The sequence below is a fragment of the Amphiura filiformis genome, chromosome 15 (assembly GCF_039555335.1).
Source record: "Amphiura filiformis chromosome 15, Afil_fr2py, whole genome shotgun sequence".
Lineage (NCBI taxonomy): Eukaryota > Metazoa > Echinodermata > Ophiuroidea > Amphilepidida > Amphiuridae > Amphiura > Amphiura filiformis.
The window spans coordinates 37,171,068-37,196,612 of record NC_092642.1 but is presented as its reverse complement, the minus strand read 5'-3'; the positions used below and the strand labels follow the sequence as shown (position 1 = coordinate 37,196,612).

General features: G+C 38.6%; 1 protein-coding gene across 1 annotated transcript in view; it reads left to right on the top strand.

The window, feature by feature from the left end:
- The first annotated feature begins 9,801 nt into the window (after positions 1-9,801).
- The window catches only part of LOC140171579 (probable ATP-dependent RNA helicase DDX46), a 68,065-nt gene continuing 52,321 nt past the window's right edge, over positions 9,802-25,545 (top strand). The window contains 8 exon segments of the mRNA XM_072194855.1: positions 9,802-9,940; positions 15,720-16,046; positions 17,262-17,676; positions 18,953-18,982; positions 18,984-19,154; positions 20,225-20,527; positions 21,333-21,464; positions 23,136-23,301. Of these exon segments, the coding sequence (XP_072050956.1) occupies positions 9,924-9,940; positions 15,720-16,046; positions 17,262-17,676; positions 18,953-18,982; positions 18,984-19,154; positions 20,225-20,527; positions 21,333-21,464; positions 23,136-23,301 (1,561 nt within the window). The 5' untranslated portion in view covers positions 9,802-9,923.

Sequence of the window (25,545 nt, the reverse complement as noted above, 5' to 3'; positions counted from 1 at the left end):
AGGTAAATCTTGGATTTCTTGTATCTTGTACTAACATGTGTTCATAAAATATTGAACAGAATACTCAGAGCTGATCTGGTTTTATTTTGTAAACAAAACAAATTAGTCACTCTTGTTAGGTTGACAAATTTCCGTTAACAATTGGACATTTGGTCTTATCACAAGTAAAGAAAGAAAACTGGGACAAATTTTGTTAAGCTATGGGAGATTAGCCTAGGTCTACACTACATAAAAATATAAAAAGTTATCCGGAAATAGGTCATGTGTTTCTGCTGGGGTCTCCCAAAGTGTCATTTAGCCTTTTGATACATGTTAAAAAAACCAGAGCCATATTCTGATTTCACTTATTTATGATGTGTACGAAAATTCACCATATAAACTCAAAAGTGTGAATGCAAGCTGTTATTGCTGACAATAGAAACATTGTTGCAAAGTCATTAAAAACAGGTATGTATTACAGACGTTCTTTGGCCGAAACGAGATACAGGCCAGTTAGGCAGTCTAGCCCAGTCCTTCCCTATACTTGTAATACATTATTGCATACATTCGTGAGGTGTTATTTTCGCGGTTGGAGCTCTAATCGCGAAATTCGCGAAAATAAAACCCTCGCGAAAATTACCACTTATAGTTATACAGTACTTGGCGAGTAGGCAAAATAATTCCCATTCAACATGTTCAAATGCATGGGAAACTGAAAGTGCATAACACAGACTAGATCGGTAACTGGACATTTCATCCCCTCGCATTTTCATCCCCTGGACATTTCATCCCCTCATGTTAAAACGCTATTGTAGCGTTATTTGAGCGTGACAGTAAAAAGATTGCATATGAATATAATAATTGTTTAGGATCTTTAGAAGGAAATAATATAAGGAACTTAATCTTTATTTAAAATTAGTCTTATTTATCCAATGTATGCACCGTGTTCTGTATGAGCTAGCACCAGCTGATCACACGTATAAAAATCGATCGATGTTGAATGGCAATAGTGCAATGAATTTACCTATTGAACAGTGCGTGTAGGCCCCCTACACGGATGATTCTAATTCAGTATTACGCCTAGTATTATTAAATAAAAGTATTATTATTTTGTTATTTTACCGGGTAGGCCTATCGTCATCATTATATTATTATTAATATTTTTATTATTATTATTTATATTATTATACTTTGTTTTTTGTTGTTGTTGATATTAGCCTGGACTATTTTACTTAGCTAAAGTGTATTTCTTCTCTTTCTTCCTGTTATTTATGTATTTATTGTGTATTGTTTAATATGTATCTGGTCGCATGTCATGAATTGGTCATCTTTTGTGTAACATAATGTTTTATGATAAAAATATCACCAATTTTGATTCACTTCAACACAACTTCAATACATTTTAGACCATTAAAAGTATACATTTCTGGAAAGCTTATATTACAAGGATGCCAAATCAGCAAATTATAATATCATAATACAGGGTGGGTAAGAAATATACAGGGTGGAACATCAACAAAATTAACATCTTTCGTGTCATGGTAAACCCCATATTTTCTTTTTCTGAAAGCTATGTAGCTCAAAATAAATATGGATTCAGAAAGACATTGCATGGGCCCTTCCAACAAATTAGGAAGAAAGAGTTTGGTATCCCTTGCGTTAAACATACAGGGTGGTCAAAAATTGTAAAATAAGTTTACAAATTGTATGCCATTATGAATCAAAACTTTTTTCCTCCATGTCTGGCACTAAAACTGATAGCCTAATTGAATTCCTCATCAAATTTCCTATAAAATATGTGTACTTTTGAATAAGCAGGGTGACTCGGGCAAGAGATAGGCCATTTAGAAATGTCGGAGCATTATGTGCACACTTTGTACAGTAACATATAGGGAAAACTGTCTTAATTAGTATTTAATTAGGCAATTAATTAGTTACATCTTTTGTTACAGTTGATCTACTATGAGGTAGATTAACAATCCAGGATGATATATATGCAATTTGGTGTCCATGCTAGTTGTACTTTTTAAGATACAAAGGTTTGAAGTTTGCCATATTTTCACAATTTTGTGTACAACCCTATGGGGCTCACCCGCCCCAGCTCCTCCATTGACACATCTTACATATTGAAGTATAAATCTCAAAGTAGTTGTCTAATTGACTTGGGGTTTTTTGTATTTGACAAAGAACATAATTATCTACAAAATGACACCAAACTTTATAAAATAGGTATCATACTTTTAGAATAAACCAAACTTGAAGTGGGAAGAAAGCATTTTCATGTTACGGCTCCTCCATTTTGGGGTGACCTATTTGTGACATGCGACCATCTATAGGCTGTTTATTTATATAATTATTATAATTTATGTATTTATTATTTATTTTGTTTGTTTATTTATTTATTATTATTTACTTAGTTGTTCATCTAACAAAATTAGTAGGCCTACATTTTTATGGGAACCATGTATCTGTTAATGTTATGTCATGTGGATAGTATGTTACACAATGTATATTATTAATAAGATAATAGCATCAAATAATTATGTCTGCATATAGGCCCAAGGGAAGGTTCATGGCAATATTTTTGTATTGTCCACTTGATGAGGTGATTAGATTTAGTCCAATGTCATGTTATACAATAGGAACAATAGCCGTCAGCCGAATGGTTACAGGAAGTTGAACTCTTTCATTCAGTGGAATGGATTATTCCCACTTGGTCCAATCCCATTTGGTCCAATCCCACTTCGTCCAATCCCATTTGGTCCAATCCCACTTGGTCCATTCCCACTTGGTCCAGTTCCCACTTGGTCCAATCCCATTTGGTCCAATCCCACTTTGGCCAATCCCACTAAGGCCATGTCCCACTTGGTCCATGTCCCACTAGGGCCATGTCCCACTTGGTCCATGTCCCACTAGGGCCATGTCCCACTTGGTCCATGTCCCACTAGGGCCATGTCCCACTTAGTCCATGTCCCACTAGGTCCATGTCCCACTAGGGCCATGTCCCACTAAGTCCATGTCCCACTAGGGCCATGTCCCACTAGGTCCATGTCCCACTAGGTCCATGTCCCACTTAGGCCATGTCCCACTAGGGCCATGTCCCACTTAGGCCATGTCCCACTTAGGCCATATCCCATTTGGACCCGTACATATGCCTAGATGTACATAAAAAGATGAAAAGGTTTAAAAGAACAGAAAGGAAAAAAATGAGATGATGTAGAAGGAGCAGAATAAGGTGGATGAAAAGGGTGAAGAATAGACAGAGGAAGGAAAAGAGAAGGAATCAGTAGGACAAAGGAAGGAGATGGAGACTGAAGGAGAAGAAGGGATTGTTTGCCAACATAATGCGGAGACTATGAACAGAAATGACCCATAAATGATGACCTTTGGCTTGTATAATAATTATGTGCATAATCATACGAAAGTGGCATTTTATCATAGGCCTATGTAATTTGCATAATTAGCATTATATTATATAGACCATTTAAGGTTTGCAAATTGTGTGAACGCACATCGTCACACACCAATTTTGCAAGAAAAATGAGAGTATCTTCTATCATGCACGATAAGTTGACGAAAAAAGATACCCTGTTCTATGTCGGTCGGCCTTTTTTTTTTTTTTTTTTTTTAAATGACCCAAAAAATCACCAAAATTTTTTAATAATTTGCAATTTGAGAAAATACAAATAAAAACTTTTGTTCCTGAAATTTCTGAAATTTGGGTCGGCATTCATTTGTACGGGTAAAATTTTTTTCCCAATTTGTTCAACCTCTGGGTCGGTCGGGCCCGTAGAACAGGGTTTTCTTTTTTCGTTGCCTAAAAACAAAATCAAAATTGCTCCTTTCAGACTCAAATCAAAATGGGTACCATTAGACTCTGAAAACCAAAAGTGAAATTTGTCATCTAAGATTCACATGACCACAACCAAATCTTGCAACAAAAGAAAGAAATGCTCTTTACAATAAACTCTATAACATCCACGATATAGTCATCAAAACCCCCAAAAAAATGCATGATAAAGCTCAACATGTACATAACACACTCGTAGATATGTACAACTCCAAATATATCAAGGAAGATGGGGCCTTTCTTGACCCATATAAAGGTGGGCGTACACAAGGCAATTTCCATTGCAAGGCCCATTACTTAGTGGGTGAGATTATGTGCTCACTGACCATGAAGCTAAGCAATTGAGCAAAATACACGAAGCAATGTATGGCCTTACAATTCCTTGAGCGTGCTCATAGATTTGGGGATATACTCAAAACATATAGTGGTTAATGATTTTCATAATCATATCAAAATGGCACCTGTGCTGTCTAGACAGCAAAAGATCGCCGTCCTGTGTATATCTATACAACTTATCTTTTTGGGCCATATGTGTTGCTTTGGCCATGTTTTATTTGACTAGCAAGAATTTGACAGCAACAACCCAGGGGTAACAACAGCATAGGCCTACAATGTAGCATACCATGTGCACACATTACAATGTTGGTGAATCAAGTTGGTCCCTACATTTCCCAAATGAATGCAGCGACCAGCTAGTGTTCATTCAGCTGATTGGCTGAAGGAGGTTAGATTGCATGCAAAAACCTTGAAAGTAGAGCATGTCTCTACCTTTTTGCCTGTTGCCCGGGGGATTAATTCCTTGCAAATCCAAAATACACGGAGCAATCTTTTTCCAAGGTCTGTGCAACAGGCAATTGCTTGGAAAATTGCATCGTGTATGCCGGCCTTTACAAACTACACAAGTCCATAAACCACCTCCAGATAACTTACTCTTCCATGCACATCCTATTATATAGGCCTACTAATTATTAGTCATAATGGACCTACATCCAAAATATCCACATGTTATGACTATTTCTTAAAACTTATAACCTCAAAACAATCTATATAATTATGTGAACGATGCTTCTGACATCATAAACAAACTAGAGGCTATACTACAAACCAGTTATCTCACTAGAAATAATAGTTGGCACAGCTATATATACTGAAACATTATTAATCTGAAGCAATAGGCATAGCATGCAAAGCCTTTGAAAACTCCAGGTTAATAACATGTTTTAACAAACCACCAACTGAACAATTTAGAAATCTTTTAAGTCTTGTTCTTGAATACAACACCTTTTTTTCAAAAAAAAAAATGGCATGGTCATGCATGGGACCCACTCTCAGTGCAACTTTATCCAATCTTACATTATATTCTCAATTACTGGATATACTTAGACGACTGTGATCCTATACCAAAGAACAGAAGAACTTAGACAGACATTGACTATCTTTACGTTCACAAACACTTGTTAGGGGACCTAAAATTATTTTCAGGGCTTCTTTTGGCCATGAAAAATGTATGTCAACCCCATAGAAAATATAGTGTAAACTCATGTTCTGCGAGAAAATATTTTGGTGATTTTTTAATGAGCCTCTACAGACGGATTAAAATATTTAGGACCCACTTTTTGCATCAGCTCCCACCCCCCCCCCCTTACAACTATAGGCCCTACTATGAAAACTAAAACAAGTACTGAAAATGACCAAAAACAAATACTATAACCAAAGTGGGTCATGGCCCTAGTGGGATATGGACCAAGTGGGACATGGCCCTAGTGGGACATGGCCCAAGTGGGACATGGACCTAGTGGGACATGGCCCTAGTGGGACATGGCCCAAGTGGGACATGGCCCTAGTGGGACATGGACCTAGTGGGACATGGACCTAGTGGGACATGGACCTAGTGGGACATGGCCTAAGTGGGACATGGCCCTAGTGGGACATGGACCTAGTGGGACATGGCCTAAGTGGGACATGGCCTAAGTGGGACATGGCCTAAGTGGGACATGGCCCTAGTGGGAATGACCTAAGTGGGACATGGCTAAGTGGGACATGGACTAAGTGGGACATGGCCCAAGTGGGACATGGACTAAGTGAGATTGGACTAACTGGGTCTGGACAAAGTGGGATTTGGACCAAATGGGATTGGACTAAGTGGGATTGGACCAAATGGGATTGGACCAGTGGAATCTATACATATAACTATATTGCCAGTTTTAGTTGCCCAATTGGGCGACTTTTGACTTTTGTCCCGCGACAAACAAAGTGCTCCCGCGATTTCGCGACATTTTGGCTACTTCGACAACCTCACCCGCGAAATCCATTAAATATTGGGCGATTTTTGAAAAGCCGACTTCATAATTGTATTATTGGATATTCTGTCATAGTCAATGGTCCTTCAAAACAAAACCTCCAAACAACTAATTCAAATAAAAAGAAAACATTCTGTGGTCAGTGTGCATCCAAGTATGACAATGGGAAACAAATTAAAGTCGATACATGCGCAGGGAGATAACTGATATAAGGGCTTAATCCCCATGATTATCCTTATAATATTCCCATATCAATTCTCACAAGTGGCTTAAGACGACAAAAGTGCCAAGCGTGGGCATCTACTGGTGATAGCTCATAGAACACGGTGCATACATTGGATAAATAAGATTATTAATTTCCTTATATTAGTTCCTTCTAAGTTCAAGATTCTAAACAATTATTATATTCATATGCATTCTTGAGTCACTGTCATGACTGTCATGCTCAAAGAAGCGTTTTAACACAAGGGGATGAAATGTCCAGGGGAAATGATGAATGTCCAGGGGATGAAGTGTCCAGGGGATGAAGTGTCCAGTATTCACTAGATCATGTCAGAAATTAATATTTTGTTCTGGGACTAATTATTCGGACTAACTTCTTCTTCTTCTTCTTTGTTGATACTGTCCAACACCCTTTTTATTTCAAAAGAGTCAACCGGACAGGACTGTGCGCATGTGGTTTATTTGTTACTTTCTTGCTGTTGTTGATTTGTAGTATTCTTTCACCGCCTCTGAGAAGTTTTCCTTGTCCGGGATTGTAGTTAAGTTGCTGGGTAAAGAGTTCCAGTCAACCAAAGTTCTGGGAATAAAACTGTACTTAAAACAGTCTTTATTGGTGGCGATAGGAATAAAATTGTTTGCTGTTGTTGATGTGTGCCTTAAATTCCGTTTGACCGGACGCAGGGCATTTTGCACTGGAATTGCGAGGTGACCCACGATTGCCTGATCAATGAAAAATTGTCAATCTTGTGGCTTTCCTTCTATCGTTGAGGTTCTCCCACTCTAGTTCTTTCTTCATTGCTGTAACGCTTGATCTCCTCTTGTAGTTACCAGTGACGAAACGTGCTGCACGGTTTTGAATTGCTTCAATTTGCTTTATTTGAGTTTGTGTATGGGGATCCCACACAGGGGAACAATACTCTACCATGGGACGGACAAGTATTTTGTAACACATGTCCTTAATGTGCCTGGGGCACGAATATAGGTTCCGATCTTAAAACCCAAGAGATCTGTTTGCTTTAGCTGAAATTCTATCTATGTGTGAGTTCCAAGTTAATTTGTCGCTGAGGTCTACCCCTAAATAAGTATGTGTTGATGTTTCTTGAAGAACTGTGTTGTTTAGTGTGTAAGAAAATATATGGGGTGATCTGGCATGTGTGTGTGAAGCGCATGATGAAACATTTTTGGGCATTGAAGTCCATTTGCCATGTATTCTGCCAGGTTGTTGATGTGTCCAAATCCCTCTGTAATCTGCTAGCGTCCTCTGGCCCAGCAATCTTGGTGTACAAAATACAATCGTCAGCAAATAGACGAACATGGCTTTCAATGCCCTCTGGTAGGTCATTAATGAAGAGTAAAAAATCTAGTGGTCCAGTGACCGTGCCAGTGTCCGATTTACAATTTTTTCCTACCTGCACTGGTGCATGTAGCCCAAAATTTCTACATGCACAGCAAAAAGTGTGCATGCACCAAAATTAAAGCAAACATAAAATCACATTGAATCACGATCATTGTCAGTTAAGCTTGTAATAATATTTCCGGCTCCCCTGTCAGTGTCATTTTTATGCCGATCACTCGCCCATTCACTTGCCGATTTCTCAGCCAAAACACTGGATGCTGTGGCTTCATCTGTTCTAGAACTAGCAACTAGTCGCCGACGAGGTGCACGATTTCCAGAATGATGCAAGTGTTTTTTGAGCTATTTCCTGTTTTGCTGGACATTATTATGATTATTTTCCGTACGTAGACAAATATTTCCCATGGTTTAAATTCCGGTTCTTTTTTTTTCAATGAAATGAAAATGACACTCTTCTACATGTGCGAGAGTATCGGGAATTGGTGGCATATGATGTCACATTACGCTAGCCCCTCTAAGGGAAGTCATAGTCTTGGACCAGACTGTAGGCCCCTATGTGGCTATCGCGAATGTTCGTTAGGATGGACGAGTATCAGACCGATGCAAACTGGCTGTGTAGAAGACTAGGGAAGTCAATGAAAAAAGTGACAGTTCTCACGTGATAGGGGTATCGGGAATTGTCAATTGTGCGATTTGTGCCAGCCCTTCTAATGAAGTCAGAAGATGTTGCGCTAAAAATAGATTGGGTTTTTCCCAATCGGACTGACTGCTTGTTTACTTTTGTATATTGGCCTTGTCATATCGCTAGCGCTAAAATCGTACATGCACGTGTGCAGGCAGGTGTGAAAAGCTACATGCACAGAGGGAATGTTACATGCACTGGTGCAGGTATGCAGGTGGTAAATCGAACACTGGACCGTGCCTTGTGGCACACTAGATTCTACTTCAACCCATTCAGAACACTCTCCATCTATCACAACACGTTGTTTTCTTTGGGTGAGAAACGATTCAATCCACTTATGGATTTTGCCTCTAATTCCATACCTCCAAAGCTTTAAAAGCATTCTCCTGTGTGGCACCTTATCAAATGCTTTCTGGAAGTCCATCACTATCAGGTCGACTTGATTTTTGTTATCGAGCTCCATAGCTATGTCATGTATGGCCGAGATACTGTGTACTGTGTGTGTCCAGATGATTCATTATATTTGTATGGAGTATGTGTTCAAAAACTTTGCTACACAGTACACACTGATGTCAGATTGACTGACCGATAATTTGAGGGTTTAGATTTATCCCCTTTTTTAAATATCGGTGTTATGTTTGCACAAAGCCAATCTTGGGGCACTACCCCTGTATCCAAAGACAGCTGGAACATTTTGGTGAGAAACGGACTAATCTCATGAGCAGTTGTTTTTAGAACCCACGGCGTCATCTCATCTGGTCCTGCTGCTTTGAATGGACTAAGTCCAGTCAGTAGTTTAACAACTCCATCCTCCCTGATTATTATATCAGGCATGTCAGGGATATTACTTTCTGACTCAACTGGGATGTCATTTAGTCTCTCCTGTGTGAATTGCTTTTGATACTGTATGTTCAATAACTCTGCTTTGGTTTTGCTGTCTACTACCAGATCACCTGTGTTTGAGTCTAATAATGCTGGAATACCTGAATAACTGTACATCAGACATGATGCATGATGATTTAATGGAATAATGATCAACATGATCAATTTCGAAAGTACCGTACATGCGTAAGCTTAATTATCTGTCTTATTAATAGCATTATTTTTATAAAATTTACAGTTACTATTACGGCCGTGCATCTGAACGTTACAGATAAGACATAAAGCTACACTACTAAATAATTAAGAAAGGGATAACATACCGTCTACGTAGAAATAAACAAGATTTATCCAGAAAATCTTTCCGAAATACAGAACTTCAGCAAAACACATGGGTTCCCAATTCTTATCGACAACATGTGGCACGGTCACATAGAATTTGGTGAATGAAACATGCATTGTGATTGGTGGAAAATCCATACCATTGACAAATCTAACCAATGGCAAGACTTGTATAAAACGATAGCGGTCGAGCGTGTATTTAGGCAGCTCGTAGTCCATTAAAAAAGACGCAGTTGCTTCGTTGTTTTTGGGTTCAAAAATTTGCATTATACACGTTGTATTTTTCATAAAAGTGAACATAGACCTATCGTAAACATGCCCAGAGAAAGCAGGTAAGAACTTGATAAAAAATTTCATTATTTATTTCTACAAAACAAGGCTCTGAAACATAAATTTCAAGTTCTGGATCGACAAGCTCATTTTGATTTTTGTTGTTTGCATGTTTCATAGTCCGAATAATCAGACCCAGAACAAAATATTAATTTCTGACATGGTCCTGTTCTGGGTTAGTCCTGCCCGCAAGACTTCAGTCTTTATCATAAACATAATGACATCCACTGACCTGAAGTCTTGCAGCGGTACATAACATAGGGATGCACTGTACGTTTATATTTTTATCAAAAAGCGTGCATTTTCATATAGAGAAAAAAAATGGAAATTTTGGGTACCGAAAAATCTACCAACTCAAAACACATGGTCATATTGAAATCAGATGATTATTTCTTACACATTTAGATGAAAACGCCAAATTTTTCACTCGCAGCAGTCGTCCATGTTTATCGCCAGTGTCTGAAATAAGTTGTTCGAAATGTTCTAACTTTCGTATGAACAACCGATAGCTTGTGATACGAAAGTTAGAACTTGCAAGGATGTTATCGTATGTAATGTACTTGTTTACATGTACGTGTGATACATGTACGCAGTTGCCATACAGAGTACAATTTCATGCATATGAATAAAAACTTCTTCCTCAAGTTAGTTATTGTCTCCAAAATATCATGAAATAGTTCGTGACATGTTACCGACACACTGTACTATAAAATTTTATTAAATATTAATACATGTACTTACGAAAAACATCAATATTTGTTCTCCTAACGGCTTCGATCAACGCCGTGTTTCTGCTGTATATGCACCCACTGACCTCCAGCAGTGTTGCCAAAAATGTTAGCCCAAATCGCGAGTCAAATAAATTAAAAGTCGATCGATTGTTTTAAAATTCATACATTGGTATCTATGGGATAGCAAAATACCATAAATTGCCTGCGCCAAATTTGAAAAGTTGCTCAATTACTTTCTTAACCATCAATTGGTGTCTATTGGACAGGAAACTGTAGTGTGGAAAATCTTCAAAAGTCATCCTATTGGGCTACTAAGTCGCTGCTTTGCCAATCCTGAACTCCGCACGTGCTTATTCCACCAGCCGTCTACATAGACTTGATCCACCAGTCCTTCAACTGCTTACGCACGGTCATCGGGTTGTGCTATCGAGAAACGGCCATTTAATTCCGCCATGTTGATTGTTTCGAGATCGGGGCCGGGGACTCAGGCTACCGTCTACACTCTGTGACTGATTATGACCCGGATGTACCCAATTGAAAACGTCATAACAAGGTCATCTCTAGCGTGTACATCGGTGACAGTAAATCGGGCATGATCATTCGCCGGAGCATCGCACTGCTGTGACTTAAAACTTCTCCAGAATGTACTTCAAAGATGTATTTTGTCTCTAAAAGTAAGCCACCTTGAATCCAAAGATATATTATGTTAGTCCAGGAAAATTGTAGCCAAAAGTGACATTCGGAAGAATGTTTTTACAAGCGTTATAAAAATATCAACGCTATGCATACACGTTTTCATATAGCAGTAAGTTCTATCTTATGCACACATAACTATCGTGTTGTCGTGCATAAAGATAGATTTTTCGATCAAGAAATAAGGAAAATATTGTCCCGAGGACGAAAAAAGCATAAATTCTGCTTGTCCTCAAAACAATTTGGTTGTCCCCAAAGTGTGTCATATTTTTGGAGGTAAAATATAGTTGGTTGTCCAGGGGATAAGTACATAGCTCAATTTGGTTGTCCCCAGTGATTTTTGGACAAGAGGATAAGTGGTTATTTCAAACACTGTTTACAGCATATCATGCATTCTGATCATGATATGGGAAGTCAGGATTAGCATATTCAATGATATTACTAATTCCACTCGGCTATAGGGGAGGTAATTGACTTGATTGACAAATCACCCAGACGGCTATAATTGTACTTCAGCAAAATTTTAGACTGTCCAAAAAAAGATAGGCATGATCACAAAATTTTCAAGTAGGTTTTTTTCACATGGAAATTATTTAAACTTAAAAAATGAGGGGTCAACCATGTCTGTAGCTCAAATATCAACAAAGTTATGGGCAAATGTCTGTTTTTTAAATTTTTCATTTTTCTGCGGCCATCATTGACAATGCCCACCCTGAGTAAGGATAAACACTTGTGCTGAACGTCAAATTGGTCACTTATCGCTCACTGTTCAAAATGTGACATCTACATGTACACCAATTACAGTCCCGAAACTGTCTACTTTTTAGCCGACCTCAATTCCGAAACATTTAGTGATATTTAAAAATGCGATCCCCAACCCTTTGGTTACCTTTGGACGAATTTGTAGAAATCTCTGCGGAGTCTCCGTGTCTGAAATTCCCCTGTACAAACATCGAAAATGTTGCATTTCTCAGTCCCGGTGATGATACTATATCCGCATCGCTGTTTTCATACATGAATATGCATATCTCTGACCCCTGTAAGGTCAAAAACGTGGCGTTGATTTCAACCAATCCGATCCACCGATTGTGACCACGTGGTCGGTTTCATGAATATTTAATAAGCAGCTTTTATGATACTGACATCATATCTGAGGTGACCAGGAAGCAGGAGATACCATTTTGGTCAACTGAACTCGACTCGTGCGTTCTTTTGGTTGACATAAATCGAACAAAATTTTCAATAACGGGTAATAGCAGGATTTCAATTTTTTATTAATGAAGTTACTTGTAGTTTTGAGGAATGACAAAGTTGTTTTTGAAAACTTAAATGTTTGTTTCAACTGATGATGTAGGATTGCAAGGTGAGTGAATTCGTGAAGAGATTTGCTTACAAGTTTGAGTGATAGCAGGATACGGGATGTAGGCTAGTCCTCTGTGTTTGACCTGCTCCGACGTCTCAATTCACACGGAATTATTCGTACGGTACCTGCTAACCAGACAGCAATACTGCGTATTGCTGTATGGAACCAGACATAGACAATGCCTTATGTACAATGACTTACTGTAGAAAAGAGCCAGTAATGCACCATTTTTCACTACGATGATCCGTTTTACACAAAGGCGATTTTATTTTATGAAATCTAACTATCACTGCATGATGACTTCTGTATCAAGGATAAAGGACCAGCACTACTTTTTAGACTACGTCTCCAAGTTTCTGGTGTCCAAATTTCAAAATTTTGTATTTTCCTGTGGGGATTACACACTGTATTTTCCTGTGGGGTCATAAATTATGACCCCACAGGAAAATAAAAGCCATTTACTGTGGTATCAACTTTTTGAGCTTTTTGAGTTGAACGCCGCCCTCTATAATAAGCAATGTGGATATACCTAAAAAAGATGCAGTTGTCTCATCGAAATAACTTTCATCCAAATTTCAACATTAATTAACAGAATAAATATTCTCTGGTGCAAAAAATTGCCCTGCTATCCGACCGAAAAACCATAGCAAAGCACTCTAGCACGTACCATGTGCAAATTCAAAGCTAGAGTTCTTGAGTAACATGTCATGGCATGGTATAGACTGCGGAACTCTGTCTTCTATGATAGTCGTCATTTATCTATTGGTCGTTATGACTATCAGGGAGAGACTGAGTTCGTAGGGCACATAGCAAGGAGCAAATTTTTGTATGTTGTATTCTACAATTCATCTTGGTTAGCAAATTTTACGCAGACTTACTATAAGTACTGAAATTGTCTAGAGTCATTTAAGTGTGGTGATTGTGGTTTCTTCTTGGTGGTCCGCATCGAAATCAGATGATTATTTGTTACAAATTTGGATAAAATCTGTTACACAACACCGATTTTCTACTCGTGCATGTTATGTTGCAAATTGGGACGTCGATCAGGGTCACGTCATCAGGTCCGGGTTAATCAGGGTCATCGAGGTAGTAGCCCTAGTCTCTCGGCCCAGATCTCGAAACTAGTAAACATGGTGGAAGTGAATGGCCATTTTAACCTGATGACCGTGCGTAGCAGTTGAAGGACTAGGGGATCAAACCTAGTACATTGGCAGCCAACCGTAACGTTGTGATCACTGGTGATCGTTGTAAGAAAACAGAAAGTTCTACAAACAGGCCTTCAAGGGTCCTCACCAATTTTTATGCTGGTTTCATACTTTCTTGCCGCTCTGAAGATGATTTTAGTTCACTATGCAGTCCTACCAGTGACTAGCAGAGTAGCAGTGACCAGCGGCAAGCCGATATATGATATCGATCACTCCACCGCTTTGCCACGGTGGCAGCACTGCTGGGAGTTGAATTCAAGTCAACTCAGAGCGGTGCTGCTCTAACGTATGAGAACAAAATACAATTTTGGAGCGGTGCTGAGCGGCAAAGAGACTTTCAGTCATGCCGCTGCCGCTCAGCGGTGTGCCACTCCGCTTGCAGATAAGCGCAAGCGGCATAATGAAGCATCACGCCGCTCAGCGGCAAGCGGCAGAAAGAATGAAACCAGCAATAAGATCCGACCCAGGACCCTTGATTTTGAAATTTCAAGGGTTCTCGCTAATTTTCAAGGGTCCGACCAGCTGTTAGTGTTACACATAATAAATTATTATAATGAAGCACCCAAAATGCGCCTATAGATCTCATGGTGTTTCCATACGGTACCACGGATAAATGGTGATGATATATACCACGAGGTTGTGTTTACTCCCATATTTGGGCGCTATGGAATAACTGCTCCGTATATGGCCATGCGTTTTGAGTTGGGCCGGTAATGCGTTACATGTTTTCGCGAGATGAAAATCGCATGTTTTTTAGTTTAGATATGAATATCTTTCACATATTATACCCAACATATATAAAAGTATACATTTTCTGGCTGCAAATGAACCAAGGAATCCAAAAATGCACTTTAAAATGACACAGGGTGTAACACTAAGGAGTTATGAAACTGAAAATACCAAATATTTTGGGAAAAATGTAAAATTTGACAAATTAAAAAAAAAAGTTAGCTTCACCCCACATATTTAAATTTTCCATATTTGAATTCCTCTCATTCAGAGCTTTAAATACATATATAACATCATAGGGTTCAATAAAATTAAAATGATTTTACGCCAGCCTCTTTCAAGGCATATTTTCCCATTGACTTCAATGTGTAACCAGAACGGAAAATAAAATATGCAAAATTGCTTCTCAAAGCAAATTAAATTACCTGGAATATGATTGTATGGTGTTATAGTATGCAGTTTAAAGTGAATTGTAAAAATGTGAAAAAAGAAATGGACCTCTTGCATCCTATGACCCCTGGGGTCACTTTTATTAAATTTGCTCCTCCTGATCATCCTCCTCCTGATCCTCCTCCACCCCGCACATTATGCTAATTAGATGCAAATTATTCAAATGTTAATAACTTTTTACAACTTTTTTAAGGTTTACTGTATTGGGCTCATCACAAGCTTTAATTTGACACCAAATTTAACTACATAGGCTGCATATTAACTGAGAAAATTAAAAAGATGAACCCTAAAATGTCGCGCGCATGTAACATCTCCACCTATTTACTGGCCCAACTCAAAACGCATGGCCACATATGGTAGTCTATTTAATTTGTTTTTGTATGTATCTTATTGACCAATTTTATGACTGATTCTCACAACTAAAATGTTAATTTCCCAAATGTGACTGAACTTTCGGCTTGCGGTCGTTAAAGCCTTTTTCAAACTGATGTTATCGATCTTGAAGAGTGTCACTGAAGAGTGTCTCATGACGAGTTATTGTCAATAATGTCATTTAACAGAATAAATATGACAGAATAAATATCTTGTTTTTGTTTGTTTTTTGTACCAGGCATTATCGTAAACGTTCCCGCTCATCATCTGCGAGCTCATCATCAGATGAAGATAACAAGAAGAAAAGTTCAAAGTCAAAGAAAGACAAGGGGCGTCATTCATCATCATCCTCCAATGAGTCTAGCCCGGACAGATCCAAGAAGACGACCAAGAAGAGAGATCGATCTAAGTCACGCTCAAAAAGCAAGGAAAGAGAACGATCAAGAAAAGACAAGGAAAGAGACAGGGACAGGGACAAAGATAGGGACAAGGACAGAGATAGGGACAGGGACAGAGATAGGGACCGAGATAGAGACAGAGATCGAGACAGAGATAGAAAGAAAAAGTAAGTGTCTTTTCAAAACTACTACATTTTAGCTAACATCCTCAGGAGTGGTTTGGTCGGAACTGCCCTGTGTAAGCTGTGGTGCCGCACCTTTCTCGGTTGAATGGGAGGGATCCAGGATGTGGTATTTTGTGTACATGTGTATAGCATGTGGTGATGTTAGGGTTTATTGCATACCAGGCATAATTTATTGAGCTTATGATTACAATTAGGATCCATGTCAAGCACTTTGGAGGTCCTCAGTGAAACCTGGAACTTAACATGCGAGTTACTTGTAAATGCAATATGAAAAATTAGCAGAGCCATTAGGCCTAAAAAATTGTTTGATTGGCGTAACCCGACCTACTCTAAAATTAAGTCCGACCCTAGACCTTTTTTTTTTTGCAAAAAATAAATAAAAAACAAATAAATAAATAAATAAAAAAAGAAGAAAAAAGAAAAGAAGGAAGAAAAAAGTTCTTTAACAAAAATGTAGATACAGCTTTAAAAGTGTTTTTTTTAAATACCTCCTAACCTACCTACCCATTTTTTTTTATGTGAAACAATTTTTTTCATCCAGGGGTCATCTGAGGTCAAATTAGTAAAAACTGTCGTATGGGCATGAAACTTGGTGGGTACAGTCAACATTTAAAGCCAAATTTTTGGAAGGTCATTTCGGGGTCACCAGAGGTACAAGTTTACTGATCGCTCAGCCAGGGGGATCGCGAGGTTCGAGAAACGCCTATTTTTTAATACCTAATTTTATTGACAGGTCCATAGTATTGTGCACCCTGATTTACTTGATAGTCCTATTGTGCTATTCCAGTTGAAATCCATACACCCCCTATGGAAGACATGACCATAATCTTCCATACCGGGGGGTGTAGATTTCAAATGAAGTAACCCATTCAGGTAACCCCGTTTGAAAGGCTCACTCCCTGTGTGAAAGATTAAGGTCATGTCTTCCATAGGGGGTATATGGATTTCAACTCGAATAGCCCATTATGGAATACAAAATAAACATGACAAAAAGCATTGTTTTTTAATGAGTTGAGTTAACTAACATTTGACCTTGATAAATGTATGATACATGTACATTGATAAATGTAGGTAAAACTGCATAGTGCATACACAGCCACCCCTACATACACACAAGGAGCAATTTTTTTTCCATGGAAGCATTTTCAATCACATAATGAAATCCTAAGTAAGACTTTGTTTCCTTTATTAATACAGAGAGCGAGATCGTAAAAGATCAAGATCAAGAAGCCGTGAAAGAAGACGCCCAAGGTCAAGAAGCCGAGATCGCGATGTCAGAGACCGTCGTAGGCGTTCCAGGTCACGCAGCCCTCACCGAGGCCGTCGTTCGAGGTCCAAGAGCAGAGACAGGAGCCGCAGGTCTAGATCAAGAAGCAAAGACAGGCGCTCCCACACCAAAAGTAGCAAACACAGTAGCAGCAAGGACAGCTCATCGAAAGACAGCAGCTCGAAATCAGAGAAGAAAGATGATAAGTCTCAATCAGCGAAGGTGAAAGAAGACGAGATTAGCGAAAAGAAGGCCATCATTATAGAGAAGATCGAAGGGAAGTTGAAGGAGGAAATTGACTTGAAGGTGAAAGAAGAAAATGACAAAGAAAAAGGACTAGCTTTGGTAAGTTAAATTTGAAAATATTCTCAACTCTTGTTCGTAAAATGTGTCGTACATGGATCAAAACAGTGCATTGGGAACCACTTTGCTTCTTATAAGAAGTATCTTAGAAACAAACAGAAAAAAGCTACTAGAGGTACTGAAGACTCACTGCAGACCACTTATGCCTAAATTCACCTGGGCCCTGAAGCAAAACCCATGCCTGTATACTTGACCGACTTTTTTTAGTGACCTGAGCATATAAGAGCATTCAATCCTACCAGAATCTTTATGAAACTAGACAAAAGTGGAGACTGTTTCTAGATCTAGTGGGCTATTCCAGTTGAAATCCATACACCCCCTGTGGAAGACATGACCTTAATCGCCTATAGTGTAGATTTCAAGTGGGATAACCAATCAGGTAGTCCCATTTGAGATTCACACCCACTGTGTGGAAGATTAAGGTCATGTCTTCCACAGGGGGTGTATGGATTGCAACTGGAATAGCCCATTAGAACAGTCTCCACTTTGTCTTTGATCAAGATTCTGGAAGGATTGAATTACTTAGGTCACTAAAAACTTAGTTCCTTTGCATTCTTGAGAGAACACTGCATAAACCGCCCTGGTGTTAGCTAGTGGTGGGCGATCCCTTCCTCTAGGCAACAACATACATAATATGTGACCCGCTCTGACAAAACCAGGAACAAATCGCATTTTTGTCATTTCAAGATTTGAATAAAAATGTAATGGATAATTTTGTAAATGATACCTTGATATTGTTGCCAAATTGCTATTCTGAGTAATGGGCCAATTTCCTGGCTTATGGTTTGCACAAAATTGAATAGGGATTATCATAGTTCAACTGTTAATTATTGATTAAATAAACCTTTTTTTAAAAAGTACTTTCAAGGATTTGAAAGTCCACTAAGTCTTAGTCCCACAGTCAAATACCATAAAATTAAGAATTCCAAAATTTGATTATTTTTATGAGAATGTCATCTTTAAAGGCCTTTAACTCAAAAACATGTTTGGCGACTTGTTCCAGGTTTTGTTTGAGCTGGTCACGTATGCACATATCGCAAGCAAGCCTTACCCAAAGGTAAATTAAAGTGGCAGCCAACATGGAAACAGTGGTTGCTGCACTTGAGGTAACTGTGCAGCAGCATCCCTCCCCTACCCTAATTTGTTCCCCTGCGCTCTTGGGGAGGGGGTGTTATGCCAACTTGTATAACGTCTGAAGGCAAGGTCTGGACCTGGAAGAAACCTAAAAATTGTTCACACATGTTTCACATCTCCACAGGAGCAAAAGAAACTGGAAGAAGAAATGCAAGCGCAGGCGTGAGCGGATTGAAAGATGGCGTCAAGAGAGGAAGAAAGCCTTGGATTTAGCCAGTGCGCAATTGGAGGCACAGAACAAAGCGCAAGCAGCTCAGGCTAAACCAGGCAAGAAATGGAGTCTAGAGGATGATGATGATGCGGATGATGAAGGGGAGGAGCTGGAGGTAAGTTTGTTAGGCTGTCAATTAGGCCAAAAGAAAAGATTGTTTGCTTGTCCTCCACAGCTTTTTCAGAATTGGGTCAGTCGGTTGGGATTTTTAAAAAAAATTTGTTTTTTAAAGGTCATAGCCAAAACATGCCTGTTTGCCTTTAATTAGCTTTAAAAATAGCCCAAATAGTTGTGAATTGGGATATTTCTCTACAGTATACCACTTAATTCATGTTTTTAAAACAGTTTAGAAGTGTGTAGAAACTGTAAAAAAAAACTTTTCAGGATGTCAAAAATGTTGAAAGAAAAAAAAACTTTTTCTGGAATTTCCAAAATTAGGGTAGACTGTATTCATTTGTGCAGTAAAACAAAAAAACCTTTTTTCCAGATTTTCCAGATTAGGGTCGGTCGGTGGAGGGCAAGCAAACAATTTTTTTTTTGCCTTGTAACTCATCCATAGGTTCTGTTGATTTGATTGGTGCACATGAGCACAACTATAGTATAAGCTATGGTGATGATATTATACAGGGTGTATCAAAATGATTGGTACCCATCAGGTTCTAGTGATTATAGACAGACTTTCTCATCAAAATGCAACGTATATGAACTTTAAAATAAAAGGTCACAAGCTATAAATCCTGGGCATTTCGAGAAGATCCAGTGTTGCATATTGTAGAAGCAGGCTTGTCAATAAACACCAAAAACTGGTGGGTACCAATCATTTTGATACAACCCATATAACTCGTCTGTTTGATAATATTATCGCACACATGGTTTAGTTCATTTTCAACATATGGTACTGAATTTGATTTTGGTTTTAAGCTTGCAAACACTTTTATTTCCTAATCATGGCCCGCCCCTTGAATTTGTTTTAATCTGTGAAAAATATTTGGAGTGTCATGAAATGTTTGCAGGAGGCAGATCTTCTGAACTCTATCTGTACGCAGCCAATGTTTCTCTTGAAGCTCACATGAGAGCATTATTTTGAGCCTACAGTGTTTATATATATGCTAGTTTTTACCTGAAGTTCACTTATCCAAGTCTAAAGAAAAATTAGAAACTTTCAATTAAATTTTTTGTTCTTAGGATGACAAGAGTAAAGTCAACGTCAAAAGTGAAGGAGAGGAAAAAGAAGAAAAGATGGAAACTGACGCCAAGGCTGCTGCTGGTGACGAAGATGACGATATCGATCCTCTGGATGCGTTCATGCAGGGGGTGCAGGAAGAAGTGCGCAAGATTAAACAGGATGACAGGGAGAGAATGGGAATGCCAACATCTACCACGGCAACAACAACATTGACAGATGCGACAACGACATCAGTCACTACATCGTCTGCTACTACCACATCGTCTACTAATGGGAAAGGGAAAAAAGTGGAACTGCAAGGGGTAAGAAGTCAACTCTGTTTTTTTTTTCAAAATGTTTAAGGTAATTAATAGACAGGCAGCAGTACTCCATAGCTTACTCTTACAGGAATTTGCTAGACATTGTGGTTAAAAGCTGGACATATGTTTAGAAACATTGTATAGGTGTATAGGAATGCAAAAATACCTGTGTCCAAAATCTCTTGTCCTTTGTATTGTCACCGGCTTTGGTCAAAGGTCATAATGATGTAAAATATAAAAGTTAAAGCCACAATTTCTCTGTGATACGGAAAAAACGAAAAATTCACAGAATTTGGGGTTTGCTCACGGAAATGGGAAAATAACTCAAAAGTCAATAGTCATATTTCTCAGCCTCATCCCTGATTTTCTTCTTCAAAACTGAGATTTTGGCATCAGAAGAAAAAAGCTCACATTTCTCTCATTACCCCAGTAAAATTTAATGCCAGAGATATGTTTTGTTAAGATGAGTTTGACAAAAATGATGTAAATTGTAGTAACCACACCGAAAGTATGTGGCATTATTTACATATTTTTGCTTCTCATATCAAAACCACAGGAACAATACAACTCAAAATGTAGGAATGTAGTGTTTTAGGCCTCAATGTAAGATAGAAAACAAAACATGTAAAGATTGGACCACACCTCTTTTAATTCAAGCAAAGATATTCCAGATCTGTAAACCCCCAACTGCATGTTTGATGAATCTTATTTCCCTCATTCACTCCTGTTCACCATTTAAAAATAAAGAAACTTGTTAATGTGTTGAAAACTTGTTAAAATGTATACTTTTTCATGTCTGTATCGACAGGTGACCAAAGGGAAGCTTAGTATTTTAATGGGAGTAGCCAAGAAGAAACCCATAGGTGTGGTTCCTACTCAACAACCTATTGCTGGCAAACATAAAGGAGAACTCATGGAAAATGACCAGGATCTTATGGAGGTAAGAGGGCAAATTGTACAAATATACAATGTAGGATAAATTTAGTTACCAACTTTTATGGATCTGTGTCAGTAATCTTGATTTCAGGCTTGTGGCTAAAACAACACATCCTGCACCCATCCAAGATGGCAGCCAATTCCAGGTGCCAAAGTCTTCCCCCGGAGTGTACAAGTTCTAGTTTCCATCTCATTTATAAATGTAAAGCTTCACATTTTGTCCATAAAAATGTATTCAACAAATATTAGATTTAATTAATACTATGTGCTTCACATAAGAGGACTTCTTTCTTCAGGCATGATTGATATGGTATACCTGATTACCTGAAGTTCTCCAATGTGAAAGACAAAAGATTGTAGTAAGTAAAAAAATCACTTGGTTTTGTCAAGCAGACATATTTTATTTCATTACAAAGTGAAGGGGAGGGAGGGCCAGTTTTCTATGATGACACTATTGGCATTTGAATGGGATTTATATGACATACAGTCTGCAAAACAGTTAAGGTACCGGTTATTTTTACCCCTGTATATCCTAAGGCAGATATAAACTGAGCTCAAAAAGAAACTTATAATTTTTTACAACTTGTGAATCACAAGGTCATATCTTAAAATAGTGTCAATCAAGATGAACCAAAATTACACGCAAGATTACTTTAATACTCTACTCAAAACACATGTCAGTAACCAAGCAGTTGTCCAACTGACACAACAGCAAAATGCACTGTCATGGGACAGCTTCCTGGACTTCCTCCACTTTCACAGCCTAACATTTGGGACCCAGCACAAAAAATCTGTGAGAATGCACACAAAGATCCTTGCACAAATGATAAAACGGTGCTGCTTTCTGCTTTTCATACACTTTTTTCATGAAACAGAGCTGGGCTGTGAATGTGGTCCAGGAAGCTGTTCCATGTCAGTGCATTTTGCTGTTGTGTCAGTTGGATAACTGCTTGGTTACTGACATGTGTTAAGAGTAGAGTATTGAAGTAAACCTGTGTGTAATTTTGGTTCAATTTGATGGACAGGATTTCAAGATATGACCTCGTGAAAATTATAAGTTTCTTTTTGAGCTCAGTTTATGTCATAATTAAAACCAGCTGCATCTTTTAGGTCAGATTTAAGACCTCATTCGTTAAAATCGGTCTTATTGATCGCTATGCTTCCATTGATAAGCACATTATAACTAACGCCATGCTTTCTATTGATTAAAGCATGAAAGTGCAACTTTTGATTTTGTTACTTCCTTGGGTTTTAGATCACTGTTTCTTTAATCAGTGATGTCAGTTTTCAGGCAAGTGCCTGATTTCAGGCCTTTTGCTACCCCAAATTTCTGCACTTTTATTTATTTTCAGCCCGTTTTGAGGCTTTATAGCCCAAATTTACGCGCTTTTTCAGGCTTTTCCTGCCAAGTCACTTCAGGCCACTTTCACCCCTGTTTAATTCTCAACCAATAGCAACATATATGAAGTTTTAGATCAAAGCTAAATGATACAGGTACTGAAAGCTTGTTTTAACTTTGACATATTTATCTTTGTTCATGATGTACAAGGTGAACATAACTGGTACCTTAATCCTTTTTTACACTGTATAGAGCTTCACCTATCTTCTGGTTTGTCCCCTTTGTTTTTATTCATTATTCACTGTTCTGACATCTGACGGTGCTTTGTTTCCATAGTATTCTTCAGAGAGTGAAGAAGGGGACTTGATGGACCATGTGAATGCTTTAGAAAACAAGAAGAAGAAAGAGCTGGCTGCTGTAGACCACAGTAAAGTGGAATACCTACCATATCGGAAGAACTTCTATGTTGAGGTACCAGAGTTGGCTAGGATGACACCAGAGAGTGAGTAGGGTCCTATACACAGGGCTATTCTAGTTGAAATCCATAGTCCCCTATGGAAGACTTGACCTTAATCTCCCACACAGGGAGTACGAATTTTAAATGGGGTTACCTGATCGGTAATCTATTTGAAACATGGCTGTTTATTATGACCACTTTTATCTAGGGGGCCCTCAATTTTAGGCTTGCTGATTTTACGTAAGCTGTACCTATCTACATGCTCTAAGCAGTCCAGCATCTCCATGTACATAGTCACCAGCACAAGCACTGTACATAGTTTACACTTGCACCACACCGTCGTTCGTCGGCAGCACCCTCGTCCAGATGCTGAACAGGCTTTGACGAGAACCAACGTAGAAGTAGAATATGTGACACGATCTGGTCCATGGTAGCCAAAGGAGGCATTTTTGAAAATTGAGTTACTGCACATTATACATACAATAGGCTATCATTCCCTGAAAACATCAAAGGTCTGGCATACTTGGTTCTAAAGTTATGAAGTTTTTTGATGTCTATTTTCTTATGTATTTTATTGTTTTTTACTCCATATTTTTACCTCTATCTCAGTTTCAAATTTGCTGCCTTTGGCCCCCATGGACAAGATCATGTCACATATGTGTACATCCATATCAAAAGGATGCACTTGTCGGCTGCTACATGTATCTCATTTCACATAATAACTGGGAATAAATACCAGACTCATTTCAAGTGGAGGTCACTTTAAGTCACCCACAAGTCACATTGCTTATACAGAGAACATTCCATAATATAACCATGTCACTTGGCGATGATTTGATGTGACCTCCACTTGAGATGAGTCTGGTATTTATTCCTAGCTATTATGTGAAATGAGGCACATGTAGCAGCTGACAAGTGCATCCTTTTGATATGGATGTACACATATGTGTACATAACTTGTAAACCTATATTTACACTTGCTACAGCTCTACACACTCATGAGACTATGAGTTTATTTATTAAAATAAATTCTGATAAATCCGGGGATAAATCAATCTGGGGATAAGTCAATAGCTTATGTAAAAACAGTAAAACTTAAATTGAGTACGCCCAAGATAAAAGGGATTGTCATGCTTATAGGCACGTTCATACTACGCCGTAATTGCTTGCGATTCGATGCGTTACCGCACTGCACCATTCTGCAAAATACTGCATTGTGGTATCGCAGTAAAGTTAAATACATTTTAACTTGGAAGAAATGTGACAAGTTGCGTTGAATTGCGGCAAAAAGTAATCGATATACCGACAACACACCGCAAAGCAATTGCGGCATAGTATGAATGGAACTCTAGGTGGTAAAGTGTTGTGTGGGAGATTAAGGTCATGTCTTCCATAGGAGGTGTATGGATTACAACATTACTGTAAAAGCCCATAGGGATATATAGAACTTGGTATTAAACAATTGACAACTAGAACCGCAAAATTTGTGACCACCTTTTATTAATATGTCTATCATTGCATTGCCTTGATTGATTAATAATTACTTAATTTATTTGTTCCTTTATACGGCATGATATCAAAAATGTAACATGTACAAACACACACCCCTGGTCCCCTCGGTTCCAACCTCTATGATTTGCTCAGTTATGACAATTGCAGAACTTTATACATGTAGGCATGTTACTGAAAGAACTCAGTGCAAAACCAATATTATGCAACCTTAGCCGTAGCTGATTGGCAATGAGAGTCCAGTATATACTCTATAGCTGTACAGATCTATTGGTCAATAGCAAGACAGTAATGCCAGGCAGCTAGAGTATAAAACTCCTACTATGTCTTATTGCCTGTATATCTGATAGTATACAAATGTTGACTGCTCCTGAGGGATATGGTGGAATCTATTGGTCCCCGAGGTGAACTGGAGACTGGGACCTTCAGTCTTCAGTGGTTATACTCCTCTTACAGTCTTGTAGTAGACTAAACTAGGAGTGGTGGTGGCCAATGACCTATCAGCCGGTGCGGTGAAACTCAAGGTGCCACAAACGAAATCACGAAGTGCCATAAAGTGGAGAAGTATATACAAGGTGCTGGTGCTGGTGCTACAATAGATTGGTTTAAAGACATCTGAGGCTGGGCGGTGGACGCAGATCCCTGATGACTGGGAGTACTGTCGACCGGAACACTGAAATTGATGGTGCATTCACTGCAGAAGCAGGAAGTTTATTCCAGATCCTTATCGCCCTTGGGTGGAATGAATAGCCGTATGCATCTACGCTTGAGTTTGGTTGT